This window comes from Micrasema longulum, unplaced genomic scaffold (genome assembly GCF_059751315.1).
Source record: "Micrasema longulum isolate JH-2025_06_02 unplaced genomic scaffold, ASM5975131v1 h1tg000133l, whole genome shotgun sequence".
Classification (NCBI taxonomy): Eukaryota; Metazoa; Arthropoda; class Insecta; order Trichoptera; family Brachycentridae; genus Micrasema; species Micrasema longulum.
In genome coordinates, this window is record NW_028277339.1 from 1,078,609 (window position 1) to 1,105,897 (window position 27,289).

The 27,289-nt window shown below is 31.8% G+C and overlaps 2 protein-coding genes across 5 annotated transcripts in view; one reads left to right on the forward strand and one right to left on the reverse strand.

Annotated features, from left to right (window-relative positions):
- Positions 1–216: 216 nt before the first annotated feature.
- LOC148284284 (uncharacterized) lies at positions 217–4,359 on the forward strand. Of its 3 annotated transcripts, none has more exons than XM_088242063.1 (4): positions 217–718; positions 801–957; positions 1,202–1,351; positions 4,092–4,359. In XM_088242063.1, exons 1-4 carry the CDS (start codon positions 630–632, stop codon positions 4,299–4,301), a joined length of 606 nt encoding a protein of 201 aa, XP_088098189.1. In that variant the 5' UTR covers positions 217–629; the 3' UTR covers positions 4,302–4,359. The 3 variants fall into 3 exon arrangements, with proteins under 3 accessions (XP_088098189.1, XP_088098197.1, XP_088098203.1); XM_088242071.1 differs by having other exon boundaries at positions 801–936; XM_088242077.1 differs by having other exon boundaries at positions 266–447; positions 801–936.
- Positions 4,360–10,858: 6,499 nt separating this feature from the next.
- Positions 10,859–27,289, reverse strand: part of Ttd14 (TRPL translocation defect 14) — a 65,208-nt gene continuing 48,777 nt past the window's right edge. For both annotated transcript variants that reach the window (XM_088242048.1, XM_088242042.1), the window contains 5 exons: positions 26,570–26,698; positions 23,747–23,883; positions 23,125–23,669; positions 12,507–12,694; positions 10,859–11,227 (listed from right to left, as the gene is read on the reverse strand). In XM_088242048.1, the coding sequence (XP_088098174.1) occupies positions 10,989–11,227; positions 12,507–12,694; positions 23,125–23,669; positions 23,747–23,883; positions 26,570–26,666 (1,206 nt within the window). In that variant the 5' untranslated portion in view covers positions 26,667–26,698 and the 3' untranslated portion in view covers positions 10,859–10,988. The remainder of the gene's footprint in view (positions 11,228–12,506; positions 12,695–23,124; positions 23,670–23,746; positions 23,884–26,569; positions 26,699–27,289) is intronic.

Here is a 27,289-nt window from a genome sequence, read left to right on the forward strand (position 1 = left end):
CACAACAGTGGCCTCAATAGAGCAACTGAGAGTCATGATAATTATAGACGATGCAGGTGTTTGATACGAACAATCCAGTTGATTGTAACAATAAAAAAATAAAAACATTTCCAGTTTTGTGTATGGATGTGGATTTTATGTTTTTTTTTAAATGTGTTTTGAGCCTTGGATATATTTGTTACCGTAAACAATTTTCTTTCTTCCCTATTTCTCTTTGCATTTATTTTGGGTTTTGTCCTCGTCCGTACTATATAATCTGTAATCTGTGCATCTGTGCCTCGTCCAGCGCTCTGTCACTCTGGTTTTAGGCGTTATAGTTTTTGTTTTTGGTAGAGTTATATCTGTAGTCTGTGGTAGAGTTTTGACTTTTGGCCGGATTCAATGAGTTTTGGCTTTTAGCAAGTAATTTATGGCTGTGACTGTAAGTTTTGATTTAGTTCTGTCAAGGTATGGAATATTTGTGAACGTTGTGTGTATTATTATATTGATTATATCATTGCATCGTTCATAAAATGGATGAACTGTATTATACTTTCGAACTAAAGCTCGTGAGAGTAAATTCTTAAATTTTATCAATTTATTAAATAATATCAGTTCTTTATTTATACTCCGAAATTGTTAACTAAGACATGAATTCACTTGTCGCTGATTATGGAACGTCGTCGAGCGGATCCGATACGGAAAATACGGATAATGAAGAAACTATCAATGAAGAAGGGTAATTTATAAAAATAGATGTAAACTTTTCCTTTAATTCAGTATATTATTTACCTTCCAGCAATAAATACTCTTTCTTTCAGAAAAAACGGATCTACACCTCCAAAACTACCAAAACCGGATTTCCTCGGTTCTTCATCTAAACATTCGGTTTTTTCAAATCCTTTTGTTGAAGCGGAAAATGCAAAAAAGGCTATATTGGAAAAACATGTCAAAATGGTACAGGTTGACTTTATATTAGTTAGTTTCCATTAATCAACTTATGATATATTATGTCTTTATCACCCTTGATTACACTTGAAAATTTGATGAAAAATCTTTACTAAAACTGTTGTTCTTAAATTTCAAAAATATGTTTTAAATTTGTCTTATTTACTATCTTACAATGTCTGTAAAACCATACTGACAATTATTATATACAATGCTCAATCGAAAATTCTCTTTTATCATAATATCGTGAAGTACATAGGCTTTGAATGTTTAGGTGGCAACTAAAGGAAAAGTGGATATGATTAATGGGAAGAAAATATGTTGGAACTACCGGAAAGGAAGATGTCACTTTGGACATAATTGCACATTTGCGCATGACACTGACCTGCAGAGGAGTAAAGAGGAACTTGAGACGGAAAATCAGGTGACAACTTACTTGAAGAACTCAAATTAATGAAAACACTAGGCTTATCATTCCTCTATTGATTATTTATCAATAACCACTCAATATTAAATGTCCATAATCTAATTTCATATTGTGGGGTGATTACTGCAACTAGTAACTTAAAAACCAGGATTTTTTAAGTGGTGCATTTTCATCATAATGTTATTTAAATGCATCATGACTTGCCTATTCATTTGTAGCATTCATGGAGGAAGATACTAAAATGTGTTATAGTAACTACTATTTAACTAACTCCAAAATCCCGATTTTGAAGTTACCCAGTTGTAGTGATTACCCTGCCATATATATTTTTGCACCACAACAAGCCAAGAAGCCTAATTCCATTATTTAATGCACGGAATGCTCAGCATTGATAAAAAAACATTTCAATTGAACCTGCAATCCCTAGGCCTGTAAGCGAACTGTATCTGCATCTGTGGCAAGCGTTTTACTACACTGGGGGCTGCAAATGAAATATAATTTTTTTTTTAAATTATTACGTACTAGATTTCATCTACTAGGTTAAAATCTTAACTATTTAGATAAAAATATTTGATAATCTGATCTGACTCCACTTGTGTTTTTCACTTTTTGTTACCATTGACACAATGACATAATCATAGATTGTTGTTCCAAAGGTTGCTATAAACTTTATGAAAAAATATACATGTACATTAGTTCATAATAGTTTCAGTTACAGACCCACAAGTATAAGTTGGCGCGATGGGAGAGCACTGAAGTATATTTTAGGGTTGTCAGACTAAAATGTTTCCAGATATCGTATGGAATTTCAGAAATAAAAAAAAAAGAAATACATGTATGCATAATATATATTTAATTAAAGACATATCTTATAGAAATATCTAAAAATGCCTTTAGCTAAGAAAATTCATCTCCAGAAAATAACTAAAGCTTTTCGTTTCTTCAAATATAATTTTATTATTTATGTACATAAAATACAGGATAGTGTAAAAAGTCTAATTAATAAAGAATAAGAATAAAATATAAGTGTGATCAAACAAATGGATGCCTGACATTACCATCATCAAAACATTCACTTTCCGTTGAGTCTAAGCCCGATTCGGTGTCATTATTAAGTTAAAAAAGGAATTTATTAACATCAAGGTTTAGATAATCATCACTTTTATCGTATTCTTCCTCTTCTATACGGATGACGTGGTCACAGTGTGCTTTCCATTCTGCTGAAGTAATAGATTGAAATGCCTCTTCAATTTGAGGATTTCGACTTTGTCCCATGCAACATTCTTTTCTGCAACCTTTCTTTTAAACGAGCTCCAAATCAGCTCGATTGGGTTCAATGTCACAATGGTACGGAGGCAACCGTAATACTCTGACCATTTTGAGTAAGAATATTGTCAATTTCGTACACTGGAGGCTTTTTGTTAAATGAAATAATTTCTAAAAGTGCTGGATGCATTGTAGGTAGGTACGATAAATTGTGTTCCAATAGCCAGTCGCACAATTCTTGTATCTTGTTGTTTTGAGTGGGTGTTTTATTTAATTTGATGCTATGGTATGGAGCATTGTCCATAACAGTAATTGATGATTCTGGTAAATTTGGCAAGAGTTTCTCAACTAGCCATTTCCGGAAATTTTCGCATTCATCTCATCGTGGTCATCACTACTTTTTGTATTTGATTAAAAAATCAAGGAAACATTTTTAACAAAACCTTCTTCACTGCTAGCATTTACAATTATCCACCGCGTACCCAATGAAACATCTTTTAAAATTCCGGTTGTTTCATTAGATTGCCAACACTTATTCATTGAATATGATGAGTGGACGAATGTCTCATCAAGGTATATGACTGGTCGTTTATCATTACTTAATCGGTTCATTTTTAATTCAAATAAAAACAGTTTTCTCCATGCTTGGATATCATTCCGTTCAGTCATAGTTGCACTTTTAGGGTGACATTTTTAAAATTTGAAGTTCATTTCCAGAAGAATCATTTTTAAAGTTTCCTTCAAAATTAATATTGTTTCTCAGATCAATGAGAAGTTTAGGAATGGTAGGTACTTCCCTTTTTACTATGTAAAACTCTTGAATTTTTTGTCTAATGGCACAGTAATCAATGCTGTCAATTTTGATGTTTTTTTTCTCTTCCTCTGCTTTCCAGAAGTTGTTATTTTTGTTGAAGAAGTCTCGAGGGCAATTCTCTATACATCTACAAAAAAAAAACATTAGTTTACAAAAAATATGGATTAATAAATTTATAAAGCATTTACACAAAATTAATTTTATTTTTTATTTGCTGCATAAAATCTATCTATTAAAAATGTCTTTAAAAAAGTAGGGTAATTAATCTTGGTGTGACAACACCTACCGATCACAGCAGCAAAGCGAGCATTCACTTTTTCAAATGGAATTAATGGCCCATTTTTTCTTAGTTCCCTTTCACAAAACGCTTTAATTTTTAGAATAGTCTCTCATATACCACCTTTTATGACTTTCGGCATTGCTACAGAGTATTACTTTGGGGTTTGTTAGCATTAAATAACTTAAGAAAAGTAAAACTATGATTAGTTCATGTTTATGCAACCGCCAACCTATCTTGTGATTCTGTATTGTTATTTTTAATGTCCGTTTCAAAATAATAATAATTTTCTTGTTATATTTTACTAGGTATCCTATGTTTTGACTTTCACACGTACAAGTTCATCTTATTTTTCAATTTGTTTTATTATTTACTTTTAGACTCAATCTACTTTGCTGTGTGAAAATCCTACTGGGAATATCCGAACCATCGGTGGAATAAATCAGGCAGAAGATGTTCCTACAGAGGACCAGGATGAGTGGGAGACTCCAACACCTTCTAAAAAAAAGCGGCCGGGTTTAACTCCCGGACTGATACCTAGTAAAAAGGCTAAAAAGTACTATAAGAAAACTAATTCCAATATGCTATAGATGAAAATTCCTATATTGTGTACCTCCATTTTTTAATAAAAGATTTTAATGTTATAAACAATCTTTTATTTCAGTATTTGACCCAAAAATAGTGTTACATAAATTCATTGTAATTGTGTAAAGAAAAACCTGCTCAGGGTACATTTCTTGGACCAACAATGTTTTAAGTATGCCCACATGTTTGTAGACAGGCTGGATTTCCTCCCTGGGGAGTTATTTAGATCTAAATTTTTCGCAACAGGGAAAACATTTTTGAGAAGGAATATGGAAGTCTGAGCATTTACAGGGCCGTATTAGCTGGTGTTTTCCCTCTCTGTTGCCACAAATTTAGACATTCATTTCTTGGATTTTAGCTCAAGAAAAACCAAAATGAATCATCAAAGATATTGTACATATTTTTAAAATTTGTTTCTAATAATGTTTAATGTTGTTCTACGAATGATTGCTTTTAAAATTGATTTGATTTTAAATAAAGTTGATGAAACATTTTGCACAAAAATTGGAAAAAAAAACAAAAATAAGAAAAAAACTTACCTTTCTTATAAGCAAAAACATTTGTAACACTAATAATTCATAAAATTAAAATCATATCAACTTGGCTGTCGAATGAATGTTGTAAATAATCAAATGAATTGGGGTTGGGTTGTAGTCTGAGAGGTTTACACAGGTTTACTCACAGATCAGAGGTTCCCATGCACTAAAACTTATTTTTTTGGCTAAATCATAAGAAAGCAAATGATTATTTTTTTAATTAATCAGGTGTGAAGTTCGAGAAATTCTTTTATTGCCGATTGGTCCATTGGCATTCTATCATAATGAATCAATTCTATGAATTTTCATTTAATGTGGAGTTAAAATAATTCATCCATTAGTCCTTTGCATTCAAATGAATTATACAAGCACCTATTTATATATGCATTTAAATGATTTCATTAATTCCGAAGCAACTACCTTTCTTTAGAATAAATTCATCTGCGGAGTTGGCGCTATTTTTATTCATTCAGTATAACTGCATACTAATTAATTAGAATGATTATGCATTTTGACTTTTATTGTAACTAATAGAATAATCATTTTTATTCTAATTTATACGTACAGTATTTTGGAGATGCTTTTAGAATGTACAGCAAATATTTCATGATGAACTATGTACATATTTGCATGGATGAATTTTCGGTGTTAGACTAAATAAAGCCTTATTCCTCAACTTGCCACTTTAGAAATTTTACATACTTAAACGTCAACATCAGACCCCACCATACGTACTAGAGAAAACCGGGGAATAAATGAGTAGGTTAGGTTGGAAGTTTTTTTTTAATTCGTCATAAATTCAGACTGTAATATATTTAGAGGTGATCCACCCAAATATATTAATGGGTTTTGGATTTTTTTCTTGAATATCTTATGTTATTTAAATAATTTGCGCAAATAAAAAAATCATATTTAGTAACTCAGATTAAGCGTATTTATTAGGTGACAGTAGTATTGATGAACATTGAATTTCAATTAGATTTTCTAAATTAAACTATGGAGAACTACAAAAACACAGTGAACAATCATGCTGATTACATACTTAATTTATTATAATTCTATGACGGTCTAGTATGTTCTAATATATACTTAATGTTTTGTAAGAGTGACTGAATAATTATTAAGTAAATGTGAATCCAAATATTTACTAACAGTATCACAAAATTCAAACGTTTCTACGTTTCTGGCAAAAATATTTAGAGTACCTTTGTTAAGTACAATTTCAATTATCATTGAGAAGTAAAAATCAATTTCATATATTTATATAAAATACATCATATTTTTAAGTAAAATATATAACATTAACTATTGGCTGTGTTGCGTGTTTATTGAATTATGAAAAATTCCTCATAATACATATTTTGAATAAGTCAACCAAGCCAAAGAGTGTAAATGCATAATTTGTAAATATTCAACGCAAACATGTATTGTGAAAACCTACGTCGAATATTAGAGAAAAAACATAACGCAGAATAAAATGAAATATTAAGCACTGATAGCTCAGCTTAATTCAGAAAAAAAAACTTATATTAAACAATAATTTAGTCAAAATACATTGCAAAATGATTTTATATTAATTATTTCCAAATATCATAGGTACACACTCGACAGTGCTTAGCAACACTTGTGTACTGTGATAGACTAATCTAACATTATGTACAATATTTCTACCTCTCTGAGTCAATTAAGGCTTTTCAAAATCAGGAGTAAGATATTACATATACACACATGTTTCTTGACATTATTTATAAAAAGTTTAAGCAATTTTAAATATGTATAGCCAATATATTTTTTGTACATGCAAATAGAAATACAAGAATATCAGGTACATTATAAGATTGGTAATATTATTAAAAAAGATAATATAGCATTTACTTGCCTTTGGATCAATACACATATTGCACAGTAAAAATGGCCAAAAGACAAGATTTTTTTTAATACAGTACTTATTTTATTTTAAATTGCATGGGTTATAATTGCAAATGAATTATGCCCAAAACAGTATTACCTGTACAATTTTTATTGTTGTTTACAAATAGTTTTTTCCAGAAATTCTTAATTGGTCGAATAGAAATAAAGATTTTATGTACACATATGATTACAAACAGATCTACGCATGTATATTATATAAATAAACATGTACAATGTACAACAAACACCTAATAAATAAAAACTCGTGTTTTGTACAATCGAACCGGATTGTGGTCCGGTGAAAGTATCGCGGACTCGCAGATCAGAGATCTGAAGTTCGAATTCCTTTTTACCACAACTTGATTTTATTTTCTAATAGTAAGTTAATTACAACTCATTGAAAATGGCCCAAAAATATTTAAGCAAATCATAATGGAAATATTTTTACAGTAGAACTTGGTTATAACGATCACGGAAATAGCGAGATCTCGGATGTAACAAGGAAACATTCATCGACATTTTAGTTAACGGTTTTCTTCATACATTTATCCACTTTTATAACGAGCTGCTACTCGGACTTTGAAAATTGTCAACAGTTGAACAAGAAATCTTCAATCGTTTATAAACATAATTATTAAAAGAAGAACCCGAGTAATAAAATCTTAACGGGCGTCTAACTTAGGACCGTTGCCGCTGGGCATCGGGACACTATGTAAGTGTCTAAGTACCTAATTGGTGTTTTCGCCGACAACATTGAAAAAACATCACACACACTCGGCACCACATTACAATCACTTACGGCGCTTTCCAGTTTTAAAAAATGTTTTATGGTCAGTGCATAGTAAACAATACAAGTGGGTGATGTCAGAACAGTTAAAAATTAACCCTTGAATTATAAACATGTCTACTAACAAGAGGAAGTGTCTTTCAAATCTTGAAAAAGGGGCAATTATTTGTGAAATTGAATATGGCACAAAAAATCCTGAGGTGTGTTAAAAATCTTCTTATCCACAGTGCAAATATTATGGAAAATAAGAATGTTTATTTATCTGCATTTTGATTTAGAAAGTAGTATGTTTGTAAGAATTTATTATAATTTTCCTTAATAGTTTTATTTTTTTAATTGTCTGTATGAACTATATGTATATTTATTTGTTTACTTAGTGACAATATGCAATGGCGATTGGATTAAAAAACAACCTTTCTCTGGTATAACGAGCAAATTCAGTCGGTCCCATCTCCCTCGTAATAACCAAGTTCGACTGATTTATTTAAAAAAAGTTACTGTCACATCAAAAAATATTACATTTTTATTTATTAGATAGTATAAATAGAATTATGCACAATTTCAACAGATACATATTATTATGTAATATTGTCACCCTAACTTGTAAAACTCAAATTCACAAATGGTCAAAAGTTATATTTTGACATTTTCTGTTAGAACTTCAAATAATCTTTATGTGCATAAAACTTATATATCCGTACAGTGTTGCATTACAATTATTTTTAATTACCAAAAAAACATCGCTACTGAAGTAAACAGTTTTTACTCTCCCCTGAAAAAAGTAAGTTTGGGATATACGAGTTTTATAAGGTAGGCCAAAGATATGATTTGCAGCGCCCTTGAGGTGATTTTCACAAAAATGGCGCTATAAAAATTATCCATATATACATATACATACACGAATCGAAAAATGAATGAAGCCCTGCAATAGTTCATACTAGATGAACTTTGTACCGCAGTAATCGATTACAACTGAAACTTTTTAAAACTATTTTTCTAACAGATCCGAATCAGCAAATCGTATGTATATTTAATTTCTCTAAAAAGACTCATTATAAAATTGTTCTAATTATACTATATTATAACCAAAGACCATTTTTTAAGGTTTCCAGGCGGATGAAGAATACAGTTCTGTGTGTGAAATAGAACCATCGACAAGTTTTTTCAACACAATGGCTGCTCTCGGGTAAAAACCCTGAACAAGAAAATCGAGTGAAGATATGTCCGTCTCAGCAGAGTGTTTAGCGGATTCACCCACCATTCTTGAGGTCCCAGGTTCGATTCCTGGCAGGGTGGATGTGAAACACCGTTTAAACTGGAATATTTCATTGTTGCCGACTGAAATAAGCTACATTTGGTTCACAAATGCAGTGTCATATAAAATTGTTCTAATTATACATTATGCATGCACCACGGGTGCAGGAAGGGAGACGAAGATGATGATAACTAAACATTTTCAATATTTAAAGATACAAATACAATATTTTAAGTGATAGGATAAGTAAATGTACACTTTATATGCAATAATGTATGATTCGGAGTTTTAGGGTTACAAGATTAAGAAAATGACTTGATTATTGAACACCAAAAATAATTATTCTGTTGGTACAAAGGTGAATGAACCTAAACAGAAAAGTTAACACCAGGAGCCAGTTACTCGTAGAATATTGGTATTTACAGCTTTGTGTCACTGAAACTGATGAATTCATTTATCTATGGCGGCCCCGTGGTTAAGTGGTCAGCGCGTTTGCCTACCATGCAAGAGGTCTCGGGTTCGATTCCTGACATGGTTGACGAAAAATATTTATTTAAAACGCTGTTATTACATTAGAATATTTCATAGTCCCTAGACTGGCACCTAAAGTGTAAGACTGGTCTTCTTACCTTCATGTAACTAAAATGATCAAGATACACTGCGATTAGATGATTAGATAGGGAATGATGCTAATGAAATCCATAGCTGATTTTCTCAGTTTTGTCCTTGCAATTTTAAGTCCTAAAATCACTACAAATTGCTATGATAAATTGAAACATTCATATTAAAACTAATTGAAATAATCTATCGAGTAATCCATATTACAGTTAATCACCATTTATTGAATCATGAGTTAAGATACGTTTGAATGATTTGAAGATTAAAGATTATTGAAGCTATGTATGTATATAAAATATTCACAAATTTCAATAACATCTTAATCACAAATATAAATTTTAAATTCATAAAATAAGCAGGTAAAATATTTTCTTTATACATAAAATTATGATTTAAAAATATATGGAGTCAATAAAAAAAATGCAATAAATTTTATAATTTGGTCAATCATCAATCCTTTACCTCCAATTTTCATAGTAATAGATTAAAACATGTATTACATTTTTAACAGAATAATAATTTATATTGTGTGGTATAGTAAAATTGCAGCGCAGCAAAACCAATGACATTTAAACTGAGATGGAGAAGGGATTATGGAAGTTTAGAGATTCACAGGGCTTATGACCAGTTATCGGCTAATTTAAGTGGATGTAGATAGGCAGAATGGTGATGTTGGTGTGTAAAGTGGTAACCCCTTCAAATGCTTAGACTTCCATATTCCCTTCTCTGAAATAATCTCCATCTCCGTTGTGATATGTTAATTTATTAGCTCCCAGAGCTTTTTTTCAAAAATTTTAACAAACCCAAAATATTGTTTATAAATAAATCAATATACTAATGCACACATTTAAAAAAAAATGAAAGCTATAAATTGATAAATATCATTTTAATTTGTCTCTTTTGATGCTCGTTTAGTAAGAGGCAAATAGAAAAATATTAATATGTAGTTTAAATTTAACAAAATAAATAAAAATACATAATGCGGATGTTTAGTGCTACGGGAAATTGCTAACAAAAAATGTTTTCTTACATGCGGTAAAACTTTCTCTAAAATGGATGAAAAAAATCATATTAATGGACTACTCATTTTCAATGACGTCACAAGTTCTTCTAAATCAACCAATACTAGCGTTGTGTTAGATTACTGGTATCCAGGAAGCCTACCCACCAGTCAGAACAACTCACCGAAGAGAACTAGTGACGTCACTCACGGAGTAATTAAAAAATTACAAAACTTTAAGAAATTGTAGTGATGATGATACAAAAAATTCTTATTACAAAAAAAGTTTTAAAAAAACCACTGAACTTCCCCATCAGTTTTAAATTCAATTTTAAAAATACATACTGGAAAAAAAAGTTATCATAATTTGAATTATAGTTGGCTTATAAGGTTTGCCATGATATGTTAATTTACAATGGTAATGAGAAATCGATCATAAATGAGTGGTATTTTAATTTTTGTAACAAATATGTCTGAGAATTGGTTAGATTTCATGTATGAAATGAAAACATGAACAAAACACGTATGTGTAACTATCAACCTAATTCACCGCACCAATCAGCTATATTGCGTAACAATGATTTCTCAAACTTTCCCGTTAATTGCTCTTTTGTTTTCGCTTTTATGAATCCCGTTAATGGTTGGTTTGATGGGCACATCCCTCGAAGAGTTGTTTGGCGCGTTGCCTTTACTGTCACAGTTTGTGTTGTTACATACATGTTCCACAATTGATCCACCATTTACCATTTGCTTTTTCATTTCTAAAACTCCATTTGTCATTTTTGATGTAGAAGAATCGCGAGGCGTGGCACTATCCTCTTTATCTGTAATAGAAATATTAAATTTATGTATGTACAAATATTTCATTTACTTGTCCCGAAGATGGAAAATGAACGACCTAAACAAAAAAATTATTAAAAATGAATAATATTAATACATTCATACAAAATACATAGGTAGAGTAGTCCTCCATAGAACAGGTTATCAGTAAGGAGGATTCTTAAATCGATTTTGTTTACAATTTTTTATATATACATAGGATAGTAAGAAAATTGCATAAATATATAACCCTTTGCAACCACTTTCATATGAATGAGTTTGCTTTTGAAAAAAACACGACGAAAATATAATCCTTTTTGCAAATGACACTGATGTCGTCCTCTAACGACATTAAGTAACATGCTTATGTTTGAACTTGTCATCGGCTCTGACAGACGCTGAGAAAAATGGCAATATATTTTGCAAGTTAATATTTTAATTGTTATAAGATTTTGAATGTGGAATGTTATAAATGTAACTGAAGTTTTGATAATTTGAACTTCGAGGACACATGGAAAGGAATTCCATTTTAAGATAAATCCCATGACTATTCAGAGCTGCCAAAGAATCCTGTGAGAACTCCAAATAAGTACTTCCGGGACTGTTTTGATGAAGTGCATGTTTGAATATGTACACTCTTTGAAAAACTGGCAAAGAACTTAACACACATCCTTCTTAAATGTTAAAAATGATAGGTGTCCACATTATTATGGGATGCATACCATATGCCAGACTGCCAATGTACTGGCAGGCTAACATGAAACTTTTGTTGATCTCAGAAATGATGAGTCGCAACTGTTTTCTGGATTTACAAAATGCCTTTCACGTTGTTAAAAATGTTATTTGTCCACCTGAAGAAGCCCTCAACTCGGTTTGGAAAGTACAGCCTGTAATACCCAGAGTGCAGAATGCATGAGCCAAGATTGAAAGTATTCCGGACTACTATTCAATCGACGAACAAATTATTCCATTTATCGGACGATGTAAGCTTTGTAAGGTAGTTAAAAATAAGCCTGGCCCTGAAGGCTTAAATAATTTTGTGGCTTGATGCTTGATTTTACAATTTATCAGGTAGACAAAAACCACTTTTGGACACTTGTCATTAGGTGTTAGTCTATCCGTTATTCTACACTTAGCCAAAAATGTACCTCCTGGAAGCTGCCTTTATCACGATCAATATTTTACAACAGTTCATCTGATAAAAAAAATACACTCTGAATTTACATAGTACTGGAACAATAATAAACGGATGATGATTCAAATTTAAATGTTGAATTATAGTACCGTTTGTCATGAGGCCTCGGCAGAATTCTTTGGATGTATTCCAATCTTCTTTGAGGGACAAGTTAAACATGGAATAGTCAGGATTCCCGGTAACTTCCTTCTCTATATTCAAGAATTGTGGGAGAAGTTCCAGCAGTTGGGTTTTCTCGTGAGCGCTATATGTTTCCAGCAACATTAATCCTTGGCATCTGAAAAACATATGAGTTAAAATAAATTATAATAACATCAATAATACAGGTAGAGATATATATTATTTAACGTGTTTTTGTTGACTTGAAACTGAAAGTCGTTAAATACTTATTACAAGTTATAAATAGATGCACCAAAATAGTGTGTAGTTCATTTTGGATAACTATCTAACAAAAAACAATGAATCGGACTCTACATTATTTTGATTTGCATGGGTAACTTTCAAATTATTTTTTTAATATTTTTATTCACTTGTAAAGTGATACTACAAGTGAATCAAAGTGACACAAACCAAAACATATAAAAAAACGTAAGAATTAATTTTATTAAAAAAATATAATTAATTCTAAAATAAAGCCCCACTGGGTACTGCCACATACTCCAAACTCAGCAGTTAAAGAGTTTAAAAATGCAATAATTTTTTTTTTAATAAAAATTTATCCAAGCAAAATGTAGCCAAAATAATCTCTCCCCATTATTACACTCACTTATCCTTCCAGCAGAGTTGCCAGACTCGATCAAGCGAAAATATGTTGACTCAGAAAAATAAATCATTAGATTCAGGGGGTTGATGAGGGGGGGAGGGGGGAAAAAATAAATTTGACAGTTGTTCAAAATTAAAGCGCCGTTTCGCCTAAGGCCGTTGCTTTAAATAGTCGAAAACGCTTGAAAACCAAAAGGACTGCAATATGTGAATCACCAAAATATATTGATTCTGGCTTGCAAAACTGGCCCAGAATACGGGCAAATCTTGTTTTATTACTTTGAGGTTATGTTGATATTTTAATTTCTATTTCAACAATACTGTATTTTGTGTAACCAAACAAACTCTTCAAGGGTTTGAAGGCATAAATACTAATCAAATCACACTAAGTTACCCATGCATGCAATTTTTTTTATGGACAAAGATACATCGCTTGAATGTATTTTCATGAAATATATTCAATGATGTATATTAACCCTTATACTGCTAAACAACGATATATCGTTGTTGTTAATCCCTGTCATAAAGTTCCAACTAGACTGATGCTGACGTCATAATCCCCAAAAGGGTAAATGAATTCAGGAACTGCTTGTTGCACTTAACCGTCAGTGGTATAAAACATTTTCAAAACATACAAATTACTATTCGACGGGTTATTATTTAGTTTCGTACCTATTTCAGGCCTACGGAAAATTTAATACAAAAAATATTTTCTTACGCGCAGTAAAAATTTAAGCATTAAATTGTGCAGCAAAGTTTCTTGAAAATGAATAAAAAATAATGAAAAATATTTTAATGAAAACGAACAACTTTGAACGACGTCACTTGTTCATATGAATCAACCAATGATAAGAGGGTTGTTTAAGATTTCCGGTTTTCTAATCGTCAATGGACCAATCAACAGAACTAACCGAGAAGAAACGGAAGAGACCTTGTGACGTCACACGCGTATTAATGTCAGAAATACAAAACTTTTAAAGATCGTAGCGCTGATAATACGATACATAAAAATTGAACAAAAAAGCTTTGTCTATTAACATTTTTTTTTTAAACCACTAAACATCCTCATTATAAATTTACTTATGATGTTTAAATTCGCAGTGCTTTTAAGAAAAGAGAAACAAATAAACACAGGAAACTTCTAGCTAGTCGGGACCTGAAACAGTGAACTTTTTTACATTCCAGAAACAGTGAAATAAAAAATAAATCAATGTTAATAGCAAGATTTTTTATCACTTATATGACATTTGAGGAAAATAATTATATTCGGTGTTTTCCCCGCTATTAAACCCGATTCAGTGATTACGAAAATATTGATGTACTTCCGTAATGAATAACTAATTGAATACTTTACCTTTAATATAAATACTCTTATCTAGTGAGGTCCCTATATCACCGGAAAACCCCATAATTAAGAATATAAACAAATACGTAAAGAGCCATAAAACATAAAAATAATTCACCATGGAACCTAATGATTGTCAATTAGGACGTTTGAATATTAAAAAAATCATTTCTTAATTTATTATAATGGGTACCCACAGTAATGGGAAATCAAAATGTTTTAGCTGTTCATTAGGTAGTAATTATTACTCTACTAACAAAACGTAATTATTACTGTACAAACTCTATTCTACAAACAAAACGTAAATGAGGTATATCAGCTCGATATTGATCCAAAAATACTTCAGAAAAAGCTTCTTCGATTTCGTGATCTTCGTAAGAGTCATATTTTTAATTATTATCACTATCACTTAAAAAAATATCGTTATTGTCTAATTCACTTTCGGAATGGGTTCAGCTGCTAAGCCTCCGAGTTTCTCGGCGAGGTACTATTATTTCTTTATCACTTTCACTATCCGTTATCATTTGAAATGATATATTTTGTAAATTTTATTCATAATAAAAAGGACGCTTTGCAGAGTTAAATTGTTAGTTAGAGTAACAAAGTAAGATTAAAAATATATAAATGTAAAAAATATGTAATTTACCTCAGCTGTTTGTAATTTCGGCAACTGTTGTCTATCTCGCTCAATCCATTATGCGTGAACTAGCTATTAGTGTAACGGAATATTTTTCTTAGAAGAGATATCAATTTGTTAGACAGTTGTACAAAAACATTATTTTTAAAATTAAAATTATATTATAACAACTACCAAGAAATAATATCACTTCTTAGTACATTTACCGGTTACCTTTAAGTTTCAATCTAAATAACTCCCTACAAACATTTGGACATACTCAAAATATTGTTGATTAAAATAACTTGCATAAAAATAGTATTTTTAGGCATTACCTAGGAGGTAAAATAATTTATCCAGATGAAACTCACCGACATCAATAAAAGCTTCAGCTCTTTTAATTTGCAAAAGACAACAGATGGAAGAGTTGAGGTAATGTAAAAATAATCATGAATGTGGATGTGTAAACATACCTAGAATAGTGAATATTTCGCAGTGTGTAAAGTGGTCATTTGAACCAGCAAATGACAGATTATAAGTCCTGTAAATGCCTAGACTTCCATATTCCCTTGGCAAAAATGTTTTCCCTCTCTATTGCAACAAATTTCAAGATATATTTTACTCAATTTTTGTTTAGCATGCATTGATGGAAGTGGTAGGTTTGATAATATATAACAGAGCACTTTGCCCCGCAATCAACAAAAAAACTATCATAATTATTTCGTTTCAATAATAACAATGCGCCTTGAGATTGCAGTACGAGATCAGTTTTGTTTGTTTTTATTTTCAATTTAGAAAGGGTTTACAACCGCTGTACGAAAATTGTCTATTTGCGGCACGAATTTTCTATCTTGCTCACTCCATTGGGTTTGAATTAGATATTTATGGAATGAAAGATTTTTCTTGGAATTGCTATTAATTGGTAAAACAGTAGTGTGTTTGGAAAACAACGTATTCGATAAAATATTTTTGAAATGTATAAATAAGAGGATTTCTGATTAGATTCTTGAAAAACTGCGTAGCAGCGTAAGGGTTAATACCCGTTCTGTGAAAATTCAAGTATTGTGTATTGTAAACCTGTCAATGACTCGGTATAAATAGTTTTTTTTTGCAGGTAGAAGCGTCTTGCAGCATAGAGGCCCTGACATTGATGGGTCTTCTCTATCTCTCATGTCCTGGTCATTTTTACAATCATCAGTCAAACTTTGTTGTCAAACAAAATTGCCAAACAAAGAAATAATTTATATTTTAAAGTTCTTTAAATGTAAAAACTGTTAACTGCTGAAGTACTGAAAACATTGCTTAACCTATTCGACGCGACAAAAATATCCCCGGCTACGTTCACACGCGGCAGTCCTTTTGCCTAATCTTATTTATGACTTTAAACAATAATAACGCTCATATTTTAACATCTTGTGTTAATGAAATCATCACAAAGATTCTAAAGTACGTTTCTAAATGTAAATAAACACCTCAAACGTTACTAAAACTCGATAAATCATCGAAAATAATCTCCCATACAAGGCCAGCGTCGCCATAGCTAGACTACATAAGTAGATGTGTGCATATAGCATATAATAATACGTACCGCATAACAGAGCCATGCGCGGGTACCGCAGCAGACTACACCGCCGGGCGCCGTTATAGTTTTTATAGTAAACACTTGAAAAGGTCTTAGATTAAAAATAAAACACTTAAAAATACATAAACAACGAAATGTTTTCTATTATAACTGTCAGAGAAATCAGTATTTTTTTTTGTCATGATATATTTGAAAACATTTGTCAACGCACAGCGGCACATTACACTCCGCACACAAAAAATTAGTTTGTTTTCTCATTTTCGGTTTTAGTTTAGAAGTGGCACAGACACGACATCTTCGACGGGGGTTTGGCACTTTTTCTGTTGGAAGAATTTTAACGAGTATATGTTTATTCGTTATTGACGAGGATGCTCGAAGTGGGTTATCGCTTGATGTTGTAGGATGGAAAATATGGGGTATAACTTTGTGATATTTTTTCACTAATTGTTCAATTACTGCCAATTGGAAATCGGCCAAGCTAATTTTTTTTGATTTTATTGTTTGAAACATAATATGTGCAGTTAACAAATAAAGGTCGATAATATGAAAAGCAACTTTTCTATACCACTTAACTGATTTTCTCATGCAATTCAAGTTGCTAAGCATCATGTCTGCTTTGTCAACCAGCCCCATGTTTTTATTGTAATCTAATACACATTGCGGTTTTAAAATAGGTTCTCCTGTTGTCCTATTGGTTTTCCCCGATGACGCCATAGATTCATCGTGAAGTGTTGTAAGCATGTGTACTTCGCGTTTATCGAGCCATTTTATTGCTAGTAATGGAGACTGAGACTTTGATTGCACTTCTCCTTTTTTCAGTTTTTCGAAAATTGGCATATCTTTTCTGTGTTTTCGGACGGTGCCACAGGCGTTAGTTTTTTGGTCGTGAAGATACTTAAATAACTGGGGACTGGTATACCAGTTATCGCACCATAAATTATGACCATTTTCAAAATAGTCCGATAACAGTGTGGTTACTACAGCACCCGTAATACCGAGACCGTGCGTATTATCGATTTCAGTTTCAGCTCCGACGTATATAATAAAATCGAGAATAAAACCCGTTGTGACGTCGCACAAAACAAACATTTTTATGACAAACCTGTGACGTTTCGAAGGGATGTATTGTTTAAATAATAAACGACCTTTGAAAACAATAATGCTTTCGTCGATACATAGATTTTCATGTGGCATCATGGTTGCTTTAAAAATTGTTCTGGTATGGTCAAGAAGAAATCTAATTTTATAAAGTTTGTCAGTCGGTGTTTGGACATTACTGTCACTAAAATGGAGCATTTGCAACAATAATTGGTACCTGTCTCTGGGCATCGTCATTCCAAAAAACGGAGTGTGAAGTATAAAGTTTGTACTCCAATATTCTTCTATCGTCAAACGCTTAGTCCTCGTCATTGCGAAAGTTATAGCAATGAAAACATACATTTCCGAAACTGTTGTGTCCACCCATTTGTGAATTCTCGCCTTTTCCGTAAAATCAACAGTGCTCATTTTGTACTGATAAAACTTATTGGATTCGTTAACTATTTTTGTCATAATTTCTCTATAAAAAAAATGTTCAAAAAAGTCTAGTTCTACGGAATCTTCAGTTAACATTGTATTAGGATTAATACCTGATGCGAAATCATCGAATTCGTGTATTAATGGTACAAAAGGGCCTGCAATCCACGAGGCGTCATCACTTTCCTCGACAGTGATTTCAGTATCGGAATCATAGTTATCGGGTTCAACAGCTTCAGTACTATTTTCACTCTCAGTCATTTCAAAATCTGAGTCTATTGATTATAAATTATTCATAATTTCATCGTTGCTAAGACCAGGACCCGTCATTTTAAATTTTGGGAACTAAAAAAAAACACTTAAAAAATCAATTTCTAAAAAACACGCACCATAACTTATTAAATATATTATTTCAATGTTCAGTTTTTTTACTACGCGATACTAAAAAAAACACTTATAAATAAATAAATACGAGAAATATAAATCAAAAAAGTTTTAAACGCGATAATAGAAGTTTACTGATATATACTAAAATATCTCACTATGTTAAAGCATGTTACACTAAAAACAGGATGCACATTATTACTGTTTGCTTATTATATTTACTATCACATCACCGAATGAAATAAACTCACTAATAAAACGGAACCGATTAATTATATGTAGTTCTTCACATACGCAAAAAAGCAAAGAATACTTCGATTGGGAGTCGTTGCAGGCCGCCGCTTATCTGAACTAAATACCCACTTACGTCACCACGTTCTCAACGGCGCGGGAAGATTTAAAACTGCTGTCGATCAAATCAAAATTAGGGTTCGTCTTAAAACTGTTGCCTGATTAGCTGGGAACCATATTTTGGATAAAAGACGCAAGATGTCAGTAGTGTGATGATTCGAGATTTTTTAGAGACAAAGTTTCGACTCCAGCTAGTGTGTTTTCATTCAGATATCGCGTGAGAAACTCGCGACTCACCAGTGAGTCGCCCGCGTACAGGGCAAGTTCACGGTGGCTCACCGGTGAGTCGCCCGCGTGGATTGGGTTAAAACAATGATTCAACTAAATAGATAATCAACTGAAGAAAAACCATTTTTATATAAAAGGTAATCCCCTTTCATTTCTTCTTATAAGATAAACAAAGATATAAATGAGTTTTTCAATAATGTCATGAAATTCTATGGTCATGATTTATCATACCACAATATTATATATTTGAAAATAACCGGGAATCACCATTCACCAATACTAACCAATTAATTTCATTAATATATAATTCATTATTTTATTTTTTATTTTATTTTATTATTTTTTCACGCCCATAAGGCTTTTACATACATGAAAATTTTACAAAATATAAGTATATAAACAACATTAAATTTAAAAAATACAATATAAAGCAACAAAAGATAGAACGGTGTTAAGAAGTAAAGTTGGTATAAAAAAAGAAGATGAGTATATAAACAGCATAGATTTAAAAAAAAAACACAATATAAAGAAATAAAATAAAGGAACAAAATAAAGGAACAGTGTTAAGAAGTATAGTTGGTATAAAAATAAAAAGATGAGTGTATTAACAACATAAATTTAAAAAAAAAAATACAATATACTGTAATAAAATATAGAACTGTGTTTTAAAGTTAAGTTGGTTTTAAAAAAAAATTAAAGCAATATATATATATTTCTATTTTTTTAATAAGCTAAAGAAATACAATTAAAGGTTTAAAGCAGCTAGGTACATAATGTTATAAAATACAATATGAACAGAATATTAAGTTCTATTTGATAAGGAACATATACATTGATATTTAAAATTTACAAGACTCACGCTAAAGACATCGATGTTGTTAGCATATTGGTTCGCGAGTACATGCATCCGCATTACTGGCGAATTCGCGCTGTAATTGGTCGATGATGGACCGCAGTAGAACAAAGTATTACATCGGGTAACTCGACCAGGCACTCGCACATTAATCAAATTGATAAGTTCACAACAATCGAACATCGACATTATTATTTTAAACAAAAAAAGCAAGTCATTTAATTTTCGTCTGTTTTCTAATGTTTGGATGTTTAAATAATCATTTAAGTATGAGTAATTTATGTATTCAATCGGTATACTTAATTTAAAATTGATAAAACGCAAAAATTTATGCTGAACTCTTTCGATGTCCTTAACATGAACCCTGTAATGCGGTGACCATATAACTGAGTTATACTCGAGTTGACTTCGCACTAGGGCAATATACAATGTTTTCATTATGTTTATAGACTCAAAATCCCGTATCGTTCGCAGCAAAAATCCCAAGGTTCTCATGCTCTTATTTGTAATGTTTTGTATATGTTTAATAAAACTCAGTTTTTCGTCAAAAAGAATACCTAAGTCTGTCATCTCTGTAACTTTTTCTAAAGGTGAAGAATTTATTTTATACGTGAAAACGATGGGATTCCTGTTGCGGCAGAATGTCATAATTTTGCATTTTTGAATATTAAGAAATAAATTATTTTTTTTACACCAATTATACAAATTATTAATATTTGATTGCAGAGTTTCACAATGATTAATGTCCGATATTTTTTTAAATATTTTAATATCGTCCGCAAAAAGCAAAACTTCGACATCATGGAAACAGGATGTAATGTCATTTACGAACATTAGAAAAAGAACAGGCCCTAGGTGACTGCCTTGTGGAAGACCACTAGAGGCAGAAAAACAGTCTGATTTTACATTTTTGATTTTTACATATAGATACCTGTCAGATAGATAGGCTCGAAACCAATCAAGGATAGCTCCACGAAAACCCAAACCATACAGCTTACTTAGTAATATTTTGTGAGAGACTTTGTCAAACGCCTTAGTAAAATCGGTGTATATACTATCAACTTGATTTTTATCATTAAAGGCTTCCGATATGTAATTATGGTAAAGCATTAGGTTTGTGGCAGTTGACCGCGCCTTTATAAAACCGTGTTGTTTAGTGTCTATTATATTTGAGACATCATGTTGAATTTGGTCAAGTATGAGTGACTCAAAAAGTTTGGGTATGACTGATTGGATGCATATAGGACGGTAGTTTTTAATATCTGAGTCGTCCCCCTTTTTAAAAATTGGAGTTATATAGCTAGATTTCCATTTGGAGGGAAAACATCCCATTGACAATAGTTTATTGAAAAACGTGGTGAGAGGTTCAGCTATAACTGAGGCACATTTTTTGAGAAAAATAGGCGGAACATTATCAGGACCTGCTGATTTATTTTCATCTAAAGAGAGTAGTCTCTTCTTACAAGACAACATATTAATTTGACAGTTTGAAAGCGTAATTGTTTTATCAAAAGTAAAGGTTGGAATCTTATCATCTGGAATAGGTTCATCATACACTTCCTTAAAGAAATTTGCAAAAAGGTTTACAATATTTTCAGTGCCATTCACTAATTTTCCATCTAGATGCATAGCACTTGGATATTCGAAATGAGAATTGTTTAATTTTTTTATGTAGTTCCAAAGATTGTTTGAGTTTAACGCCGAATTTTCCATACTTTTTACATACGATTTAAAGCATATCTTGGAAAGCGTTTTACATTCGTTTCTTGTTTTGGAAAATTCCTGATAATCATGAATACTCCGACTTTGCTTAAATTTTTTGTGTAGTACTTTTTTTGAATTTAGTAAAATTTTAAGTTCAGCGGTAAACCACTTTGGATAGTTTATTTTAAGTTGATACTTGGGGACAAATTTACCTATAGAATTAAAAATTATGTCATACATATGGCAAATAGATATTTCTGTATTATCATTATTTAAAAAAGTCCAGTCAGTTTTAGAAAGTTGATTAATAATTGAATCAAAATCAGCCTTTTTGTAATTTAAAGAAATATCAGTGTGTTTTGAACAGGTTTCGTGTAAATATAATGTTAATTCAAGAGGAGGGTGGTAATCATCAATTGGCAAGATCGGATCAACGCTCTTTTCAACATTAAGGTTAGCAGAATTTGACAAAACTAAATCTAGCAACTTATTTTTCACGTTATAAATAAAATTATGTTGATAAAAATTTAAAAAGTTAATCATGTCCAGTATTGGTCGCGCCCGATCGTTCTCACTTTCACTATGAATATAGCCACTCTCACTATTTCCCCACGACAAGTTGGGAAGGTTGTAGTCACCAAATATAATTAGTTTGTTGTTAGGGTATTTTGAACACAAAAACTCGATGTCTTCACAATGCCTCAGATAATTTTCTGAATCTGTAAGTGGTGGAAAATAGACACATCCAATTATGAATTTTTCAAAAGCTGTGCTCACTTGAACGAATATTTGTTCTGAGATGAGATTATTATTTTTAAGGTGTTTTGATGAATATTTCTTATTAATCGCCAGCAATACTCCCCCACCTCTTGATTTAGTACTTGTAGAAGATGAGCGATCACACCTATAAATTTTATGGTTAGGGAAACCTAGTTCTGAAGATTTAATACTTGGATCCAACCATGTTTCGGTGAGTACAAATATATCGTAATGAAGTGTTGGTAAAATTAGTCTTAAATCATTTAATTTTGTACGAACGCCCCGGATATTTTGATAATAAAAGTGTAGTGGTACCCTTCTTAGTTTTTTGGTAGAGTTTGAGTTATTATTATTATATACTTATGTACAATAGATAAGGAGTTTTTTTAACAATCAACAGATGGCAACCTAAGTGAGCAAACAAACAATAAATTATTAACACATGTATTCGTTTTATTTGTATTAATATTTTTCTGTATGAAAAAAAATGAGGAAATGTATAGAAATCGGTAGAATTTCAATAGAATTCGGTAGATTGCTCCTAAAATCGGTAGTAATGGCAACGCTGCCTTTCAGTAACATTAAAAGAGTGAAAAGCAAAATAATACCTTTTGTGGCCAGGTTCCATATATATGTCTAACTGATAGTACTGATTGTTGATAATAAAACATCTTCTCTTCTTGAAGATGGTGAAGTGCGAGTTGTCTTTCTGCGTCAGCATGTTGAGGTAGTCGCGGTGCGTGAGTTGTGTCTTGACCTCTACAGATTGACCGTAGAGCTGGGGCCTCCGGATAGTGTAGGTGTAGGACCAGTGCCCCTTCTGGCCCCTCTTCCTGAGGCGAGCCTGGGTCTTGCGCCCGTTACTTTGGAGGTAATTGTGGACGACGTCGAAGTCCTGGAAGGGAGGGAAGTCTTCTTCCGGAGGAAGCGGTCCCCTCACCAGAAACTTCAACTTTCTCGAATTGCAGAGTAATCTGTCGCCGATATCTAATCCTATTTTTTGGCATACACTCGCAATCATGCGCTTCATCTTTGATTCGAAATCTGTGGTGTTATCAATCACATCGAAGTAAGGGTGGCCTATCCATGCAGCCGCTGCCTTGTGGTCCAGTTCTCGAGCTAGTTCGACACCTTCGGATCGACAGGCGTGGTCCTGGAAACCAAATAGTATTGTTTTACACGTAAAATATGACAAAAGCGACGAAATAAATTATCAGCTTTGGAATATACCTCTGTGGAATAGAAGTGTTCGGCTCCATTGGCAGCAGACACCATATGCACTATATGGTTGTAACGGTTATCTCGCAATTCCACATTATTCCATTTGTTGGCAGCTATTAACTGCTCCCATTTTTCCTTCGATATGACTGAAATGTTTCATACAAATAATGAAAATAAAATTAATAAATAAAAACCATCTTTGTAACAAATAATAACTAATCTCACCTACATAAATAAAGGTTTCGGTTCTATTACTTCATAAAAGTAAACAGTTGCAAGTGTTTTAAATATAGGCAGAATGGTGAATGTTACAGTGTGTAAAGTGGCCACTTAAATTAGCAAATGACAGGTCATACGCCCTGTAAATGTCTAGACTACCATATTTCCTTCTCAAAAAGATTTTTCCTCTCTGTTACGATAGATTTAAATAATAACTAATCGAAAATGAAGTTTAACAATAAATAAAAAAAATGCAAATTAGAAAAGATGGAGAATCACAAAAAAATAAGGTTATGTATATTATGTATTAAATTATAATTGACCTTAAAAATGAAGGCTAAGGAGATAAAACAATCATCAAATGGCACATGTAAATAAAAGTTGTCGATTATTCTAATAATGCTATTTGATAAAGGCTTATCAGTGCACAATGCTGGTTCTGAATTTTTATAAAATTTTTTTTTTAATGGTTTTAAAAGAACTACAAATTGTAAATTAAGAATGATTTTATTACATTGTTTTGATAAATACAACTTGTTTAATAAATTAATGAGGTAAACAAAGTTTCTTTTCTGAACAAAATGAATTTTATTCAATTAATTCATTCAAACTATCTGAAACATCTAGATATTGGTTCTGCAGTGCCAATGAAACACTTATATATTTATATATGTCGCCGCCAAATAGTTCAATCAGCCACTCAACTGAGCGGCTAGGCTGTTCCGGCATTCAAATGAATGGCTATGCCGTTCGTTGAATGAATGTTTACCGAAAAGGTTGAATGTCGCTTAGCTTCTTTAATTTCAATACAAAAAAATAGTTGTTTTATTTTTTTATTTAGTTTAGTTAGGTTGGTTTAAATTTAATAAAAAAAAACTTTATTTTTTACTTGACTAATTAATTAATCCGTAAATTAATAATTTATCGTTAACTTAACTTAATAAGTAAAGAAAAAAAACATGTTTTTAAAATTATTAAACTTAACCCAACCTATCCTAACCCAGCGGCTTTTGGTTCGGCCGTTTCCAAAGGGCTAGCTTTCAACCAGCCAACACATTGAACGTTGAGCTATCTTCATTCATTCAACGAACAGCCTACCCATTCAGTTGAATGCCAGCATTTAATGAACAGCCTAGTTGCCCAGTTGAGTGGCTGATTTAACTATTTGGCAGCGACATTTACATTTTGTGAGAATGTGATGGTCAAGGATGTGAGAGCGCTTGCCCTTTATCCAATAGCCCGATACATTGCGGACCTGGGCTTGGAGGAGAAGCCTTAGCAATAGAGCACTCGCAGACCTAGGCTTGGGGGGCGAGAATTAATCTACAGGGAAACGTTACAATAGATCTACACGGGCTGCAGCAACGTCAGCTTATTTAGAACTAACCTGGGGGGGGGGTTAAGATGGGTCTCAAGAACAACAGAGATCTTCCTTCTCTCTCACACACACTCTATACTATTTATGCATGTATATTCGTGGGTGTTATACCATGAGAGGTTTATATTGTTGATATTTCAATAAATGTATTTTTTAAATAATCAAATGAGATAATTTATAATTTAAAACTTTCAATGTCAATTATTTATAAAACTTTTAGCTTGCTTAACGTAGTGTATTTTTACATTATAACAAGAATGATTAAGTGGATCATATAATTTCAATGCCAAGAAAATAAAGTTGAGGATTTGCGATCTTTCGTCTGCACCAATATATTTATTGTAATGTTATAATATTATATAAGGTAAGAATGGAACTAAACTGGTCTACGTAACATTATTGGCAAAATTGAGTCTCAAAAAAATTCAATCTCTCCGAGTAAAAATTGTCAGTATGTTATTTCTGCACCCAGATGTCTATTACTCTCAATAGTATCACTTTGAAATTTACTTTAAATTTTATGCAATTCTGAAGTGGTATATGTACCAAGTTTTTATAAAAAAATATTATATATTTCAAAATGAAATCTTTTTAAATGCAGTGTTGTTAGGTTAACATCGAAGCTAAAATAAGAATATTAAAGATTCACTTAACAACATAAATAAATAAGTGCACGAATTTCATGTGTTTAATCTGTTTTCTCGAGTTTTTGATTTTGTATTACAGACCAGTTTAGGTTCTGTGGTGTAATGGTCAGCACATTTGACTACCATACGAGAGGTCTCGGGTTCTATTCCCGACATGGTTGATATGAAATATTTATGATATATTGAAATCTTACGAGCATTGGCGTCTATGGCAGCGCGATCGCTAATTATAAGACAATCCCTCTCGCAAGAGTTCCCCAGCTCTGAGAAGGTATTCTCAATCCGTATCATGGTTCGTAAAATGTTTTCTTGAAATTTGTCAAAGCCCTATTTTTCTTGAAATTTTAAAAGGGTGTTTTCACACCAGAATATTTCACAGTCCCTGGACTGGCACCTGAACCGTAAGACTGAACATCTTACCTTTATGTAACAAAATGATCAAGATACGCTGTGATTGGTGTACCAATGCAGTGCCCTATGCACCATTCGGTGCGGAAAGGGAATGATGATGATGACCAGTTTAGGTTCCAGGCTAGCTTTTTTATAATAATTTCATAATTTAGAACAAACGATATATTGAAATCTTACAAGCACTGGCGTCCATGGCCCCGCGATCGCAAATTATAAGACAATCCCTCTCGCAAGAGTTCCCTAGCTCCGAGAAGGTATTCTCAATCTGGATCATAGTTCGTAGAAGGTTTTCTTGAAACTTGAAGGCTGAAAAGAAGATACAAGTTATTAGTTAAATACTAATTTACACTTTTAAAAATATTTCTATAACATAAAAATGGTAGTGAAAATATTTTTTTTCATTGCCTGTTGTGGAGCAAAAAAAAACACAAAAATTCAACTGTAATGATTAATAATGATAATGACTTATTGCTACTGGCAATCTCTTATAGCCTGACAAAAAAAAATATATTTAAAAAGTTAAGAAAAAAAAAAACAGTAAAAATATTGGGTAATGGTATATCTTTTAATAACACTAATGAACTTCGATGATGATAACTCTAAAAATAAACAAATAATAGTAAATATAGATATGATATTTTTATAGAAATGCATAAAATTTTGTTATAAAATAAATAACAACCAGAAGCAATTGGTTCAGCGGAATATTTTTTTTGTCAGATAATTAAAATAAATTAATAGTGAAAAAGCACATAAATAATAGTGAAAAGTCATCCGAAGTTTGTATGCTATTTTTACCAGCAGGGTGCAAAATGGTGAGATCATAATAATTTGTCATTTTTACCAAGCTTAGTACTTTTTGTAGTAATTTACCACTGTAATGGGCCTCTTGACATA